Source organism: Saccostrea echinata, unplaced genomic scaffold (assembly GCF_033153115.1).
Source record: "Saccostrea echinata isolate AGI-Se365-2 ecotype Australia unplaced genomic scaffold, CSIRO_AGI_Sech_v1 ptg000014l, whole genome shotgun sequence".
Classification (NCBI taxonomy): domain Eukaryota; kingdom Metazoa; phylum Mollusca; class Bivalvia; order Ostreida; family Ostreidae; genus Saccostrea; species Saccostrea echinata.
Genome location: NW_026889763.1, coordinates 11,998,773 through 12,005,205, shown reverse-complemented (window position 1 = coordinate 12,005,205; position 6,433 = coordinate 11,998,773). Strand labels below are relative to the sequence as shown.

At 33.1% G+C, this 6,433-nt stretch overlaps 1 protein-coding gene across 1 annotated transcript; it reads left to right on the top strand.

The window, feature by feature from the left end:
- The first annotated feature begins 1,551 nt into the window (after positions 1-1,551).
- LOC133186747 (beta-1,3-galactosyltransferase 1-like) lies at positions 1,552-5,953 on the top strand. Its single transcript, XM_061322040.1, has 2 exons — positions 1,552-1,606; positions 3,642-5,953. Exon 2 carries the CDS (start codon positions 3,702-3,704, stop codon positions 4,800-4,802), a length of 1,101 nt encoding a protein of 366 aa, XP_061178024.1. The 5' UTR covers positions 1,552-1,606; positions 3,642-3,701; the 3' UTR covers positions 4,803-5,953.
- The last annotated feature ends 480 nt before the right edge of the window (positions 5,954-6,433 follow it).

Here is a 6,433-nt window from a genome sequence, read left to right as displayed (position 1 = left end):
ACATACTGAGAAACAAGTTTGAAATAAAAATCTGCAACATAAATAAATCATTATAAGCATACAAACAGTGTATACACTAAAAAATTAAACATTAATGTACCTGCAGGAGCAGCCCAACAGAAACAATTAAGAGAAGGGGGAGGGGGGCTACCCAAGGCATTTTCTATCACATGTAAACAACACTCCCCAAAAATGTAAAGTCTCCTTAAAGAATACATGCGCGGGCAGGGAATGAAAAGTGTTGTTGTTAACGCTTATGTGTTAAGTTATGTATGGTCAGCAAATAAACATAATAATGCGTGATAGGGAGCATAAATTTTATCAAGGGCAGGTAATTGGATTACATTTACTTAAATTTCATGTTACTGGGAGACCCAAAACTAGTGTAGGCTAGGAAACAGTGATGTTTGTGTGTTTGTGAGGGTGTGTGTGTGAGAGTGTGTGTGTGTGTAAGGGGGGGGGGGGTTGACCCTTTTTCTTTGAAATGCCCTTTAAACTCACCTCTCAAGGTTAAGTGTGATCTTCGTTTAAAATCATCTTTCCTTTATCATGTATTCTTCTCAGGATTCACAATAAGAGATGAACGTTCCTGCAAATTAATTAGATATCGCAATATACTTAAAGACTACAAATATTTTATGCCGACCGCTGCACATGGCCGCATTTGCACTCAGACGATAGGCCTAACAATCCTGCATTTCATAAATGAAAAGCAGTATAAATCTCTAATGTATTAAGCATTCAATTTTTTCTCAGATTTTATATAAAGAAATGTATAAATACCTCCTGTTTCCTTGTTAGATATGGTGTTTTTGCCAGTATATGCGTGATTCTGCATCTTCTGCGTTCAAATGGCATGTTATGACATAATCAATTGCGTCATTTTCTATCATAACGCATTAAACACAGGTGTTTAATTTGCAATTTCTATATATATACCATGTGTTTAATTTATAAATATAAGATGGTTAAGAAATGAACAGGCGTGTTAAACACCGGTGATTAAAATATTGATAAAATTATAAAAGTCATCATAATATATGTGTCTCTTTCCCCTTTAACAGTTTATGAAATTCATGAATTTTTAGCACAAAATTACCATAAATTTATGTTAATTGTAATTGCTTTTGGTATGATCTAAAGTCAACGTATTGCCTGGCTATTCGTATTTTTTTCTGTGTCGAAAAATATCTACTAGTATGTACGGAATTACTTCATAAATTAAGAAATTGTACAAATGGCAAATGCACACAGCAATACTGAGAAGCAACACCTAATTTGATTTTTTGATTTGATGCATATGAACATTGCGTGTTTAAGATGGATGATTAAACACCCTGCTTATTGAACACCAATTTAAATAGTCGTGTTTATATGTTAAACGCTAATGTTTTGTATTTAAACCCACCATGTTTAATTGTAAAACACGACTGTTTAAAAATTAAACACAAGTTAAACATCATTTTTTACAGTGTAGGTAAGGATAATATGTCCTAAGGTATTACTTTGCAATGTAATCTACTGAAGCATCTGTTTTTATTTTTATTTCAGTTGTGGTAGTGATTCTTACACTGAAACAAGACCCCTAGATCATTCCTTCAATCAAGTAAGCCATAAAATTTATCAACATCTCTGTTGTATGCAAGTTATTGTTCATCCACACAAAATGCTTATACAATGTTAACACAAAACACACTTTGAAGTGCCCTTTACAGGTACAGGGTACTTTGGTCATTTTTTAAAAGAAACGTCCTCATTTACGACTGTTCAGATTTGTGACTCTTGCTACTTGATTAAATGTTGAACCTTTGATCTGGAAATTAACCTTTTAAAAGATCTCGTGTTACAGCGATCTCAGATAGGAGCTAACTACAAAACCAGCATTGTTAGTTCTTTAATCGAGAAACAAATGTTTATATAAGGATAATACGACACACTTAAGGTCATTTAATACAAACATTTTATTTGGTTTCATAAATCATGAAAATAATTGTTAAATCTCTATTAATATAAGTAAAATTATTAAGTTAAGATACATTAACTTTAATTTTATTTTAAAGATTTCTAGGTAATGTCAAAAATCAAAACAAAAAAAAAAAGAATTATAACGTGTCAAAAAGTGAGAATTTTGAACTTATTTGAAAGAAATTTTGCAATTTTTAAAATTAATTTATTCATTCGATATTTGCATCGTTTACAACCAAAATAAGTCCAAAAAATTAATAATACCAATCCATGCATTCATATGTTTGTTTGTTTGTAGCAAATGTCCTTTTACGCGAACTCGTTGTGAAACTTTGCACAGTGCGTTTGTCTTTCAAAAAGCCTCTTGTTTTTACCTAAAGTTTTTTTTTTTTTTTTTTTTTTTTTTTTTTGACAAGTTTGTTTTTTGTTTGTTTTTACCGATTTATTTATCAAGCGCAAAATACCTATATTTTATTGTGTCAACAAAATTGTATGCTTTTGTTCACAGCTTACCTAAACCTTATGCTCAGAATCTGGAGCAATTTTGATCAAACTTTTCTCTAGGTACCCTTAGGTGTAAAATAATGCAGGTGAAATGAGGGGTACCCCTTTTAAGAAGATAATTCAGAATTATAATGGAAAAATAACTCTGTCCATGAATAATTTTTCTAAAACCATGCACAAAAGATTAGAAGCAATCAAGTTAAAAGGTGTGTTAATTTTTTCCGTTCATTATTTCGGGTTGTTCAGCCAAAATCTGTCGTAAAACGACGTATCTCCCACAGGACTTCTGTAAATATTGCATTGCTAAACGAAATGTTGTATAGATTAAGTGTATCTTGCATGTGGCTGGAACGACTTTACAGGGCCGATATGGATAAGGGTATGTTTTATTATGTTTTTTACATACTTAGTGGCAAATTACGACACCGATCTAGTGCAACTATAAATAATAAAAAATCACTGCTAGCTTATCATATCAAATACATGTAACAGTAATTTGAAATTCAGAAAATGTGAACGATTAACTTTGTGTTATTTATGTACTATTTTTTTTAATGTACACGGGTGTGATATAAATCTATATCAGCCCTGCGGGAACTGTATCGGCCCTGGAGGCTTATATGGCTATTGCGACATCAGGCATATCGCATTCCTCCAAAACCTATATCTATTACTAAGTATGAAATAAATATTTTAAATAACTACTACTTCAAAGAGTTACCGTATGCTTCGATCATGCTTTATTCCACTGATTGACACTATTCTATCCAAAAAACTAAATTTACTGATTCACTCAAATTCTCCTCATCGATTTTCCATAATCATGAAAAGTTTCACTCAGCAAACTTGAAATTGAATTCAAATTCTGAATTACTCTTTTACAGACTAAAAAGTTCTTCATTTAAAAGGAAATTCACGGAAAAGGGCTTTCATTTAGGATTTTCTAGTCACCTAATGTAATTCATGATCGGGTAACAAAGCAGTTAAAGTAGGCTTTGTAAAGAGTCCTCGATTTGCACCAAGTATAGAGGAGAGATGATTATTGATTGAGTACCCCTCCACCAACACCCACCCCATGTATGACAATAATGAACTATTTCTTAACCACATAACCTGAGAGAGAAAGAGAGAGAGATTTACATGGTTGATATTCTGTTTTTTCCCATTTTCAGAGGTCAAAAGAATTCCTTTTCCTAGGGTGATGATAGAAGTTTGTTACGTGTGGAATTGCGATGCGGTTTTGGCTGACTTCATTTGTCCGAAACCTCTATAAGTGCGTGAGGCATAATGGAGTTTGGATACTCTTCTTATCTATATTCTTCCTGGCAGCTTTTGCAACTTTCGGGACTACTATTGTTCAACAGCACAGCTATTATCGCAGACCAATCGGAGGTATTCTGCCGGAAATATTCCCAGATGAAGAGGTGATACAATTCCGGTTCTACTCTTACGACACGGAATATAGATATCCCCCTGTCAAGGTGGATATTCGTGAAAAAATTAGAAGTGAACGCATTGACTTGCCAGTTGTAAATAAACATCCCTTTAAATTCATTCTCAACCCTGATCATATATGTAAAGACACCAAGCAAAACAATCTTGTAATCATTGTGAAATCCGCTGTGGGCCATTTTGCTTTAAGAAAGGTCCTACGAAACACATGGATCCCAAAGGCAAAGGCAAATAACCTACCTGTTGTTTTTGCCCTTGGATATAATAAAGATTTACAGCCATTGGTTTTAGAAGAAAATTCTCAACATAACGACATCGTGCAGGAAGATTTCATAGACGATTACCTTAATAATACATATAAAACAATCATGGCCTTTAACTGGGTTGTCCAACATTGCAGCCATTTCAAGTATGTCTATTTTGATGACGATGACATGTTTTTACATATAGACAACTTGCTGAAATACGCCAAAATCCTTGAATTGGAAAATCCAAAGTTTTTTTCGGGATGTTTATCGGATCGGGGGAAACCTGTTCGAGATCCAGACTCTAAATGGTACATATCGTGGGAGGCGTACCCATTTGACTACTGGCCGCCTTACGTAGGGGGCAGCTCAATGATAGCTCACATGGAGATCATTCAAGACATGCAGAAAATTTTCCCCTATATACGTTCTTTAAGTTTTGATGACGTTTATTTGGGCATTGTTTTAAACAAACTCGCAATATCACCCCATAATAATACTCATTTTGACAATACTTATTTAAGGAACTTTGAAAAACTACCTGAATTGATTGCCAATCATGGCTTCGATGATCCAGTTTTATACATGAAGACGTTTCAAATGATTTTTCCGGATGAAAACCAAAATATGCCATAATAACTAAAGTTTAGGTAACTCTTGATATACGAAAATGAATCTACTTTGCTAATATGCACTTTATGTGAAATTATCTTTCAGAGTTGCATTTACTACATTGTAATTATAAAATATTCCGTGACATAAAAGATGATAAGGCAGTTAGTACGGGGATCGACGTTCCACAGTGTCAGCCATTTTGAAGTGAAGAAAACATTACTGACGTTCACGAAACAAATTTCTTTTGGGAATATTGGAGACAAATTCTCAAAAAATTTTCATAATCCATTTCTGAAGTAATTATTCTTCCCTGTTGATGAAAGACATCATAAATCCACAAGATAAGGACTGTTTCGGAACGGAGAGGGAGCAGTAATGAACGGTGATGGATCCAGGGAAAATCGATCCACATGACCTGAACATTACAAGAAGTGTAACATTTCAAGTGTTCATAATTATTTTAATAATTTCTGGTCATCAACATAAGATACCGAAGTGTTTCGTTGATGCCAACTACTGTGCATAATAATTTGCCATAATAGACCTGTATATCTATAACATTAGTACTGAAGTTTTCAGAAATCCGCGATGGTTCAATCCTTTGATCCACTTGACCTGGGTTTTTGAAAATGGAAGTTTGAATGTTATAACACAGACACTTAACTTCTTATTTCTTCCTTAGTCGAATATTGCCCTCTATACCTGATTTATTAGGTTGGGGCTAAGGTAAAAATATGATGTCAAATGTTTATGTTATATCTATACACAGTGAGATTCTTAAAATTGTTTTGCATACATTGTGTTCTTTGATTTGTACGGAGATTTTAGGAAGAGACTTCCGAAACTATGCAATTCATTAGACGTCTCATTTTACGACATTCCGTCCGCACTTCTACGTCATAATTTTTTTAAATATTTATTTGTTGCATTATTTCATGTGTGATATTTTGTATGTCCTGTCAAGATCTGTAACCTTCTGTTAAAGTAAAACTTGTAATGATACAGATTGAGTGGCTTAAACGTGTATTACCTGTGTCTAAATCCATACAATGTTTTTTTTATTTTTATGCATGTTAAGTTAAAACTTTGAAAACAGTTGTCAACGTACCATGTGTTAATTCTCGGACATATCAAATGTAGAACAGTAATTATTTTCATTAATTTTGCTTTTATAAAATTGGTAATTAAATTTGTATGAAACAGAAGAAAATGTGTTAATTATTTCACCGACATTTTAAAAAGTTTTGTATTTCAGAAGAATTTAGAAAACTAGTCACTGAGCAAGAGATTTTTCTTATGAAATTGAATTTAATGTAAAGGCACGTCACTGGGTGTTCATTTATGTAACAATCATCGACCGGATATTTGTAGATCTAGAACCACAGGCAAGTGATGTCATATTTGTTTTTCTCATCACAAAAAATTACCCCTATCTAGTAAATCACAAGTTTGTAGACTTTTTTTATTGCAAGGAAAAACAAATGATTTCAAGTGCCTGTGGGTAGAACTTGCGTTTCTACAAAAAATATAGGCCTACTATGAAAAGTATATAGTTTATATCCTCGGAGGTCCATGGGTCGTTACCCTAATTTGATTGTGTCTGTTTTGTAAATAAATTTGAAGTACTGTTTCATTATGTAAATCATACCTTA

Excerpts from the sequence above, each read along its gene's own strand:
- LOC133186747 (XM_061322040.1), top strand. The coding sequence starts at position 3,702 with ATGCGGTTTTGGCTGACTTCATTTGTCCGAAACCTCTATAAGTGCGTG.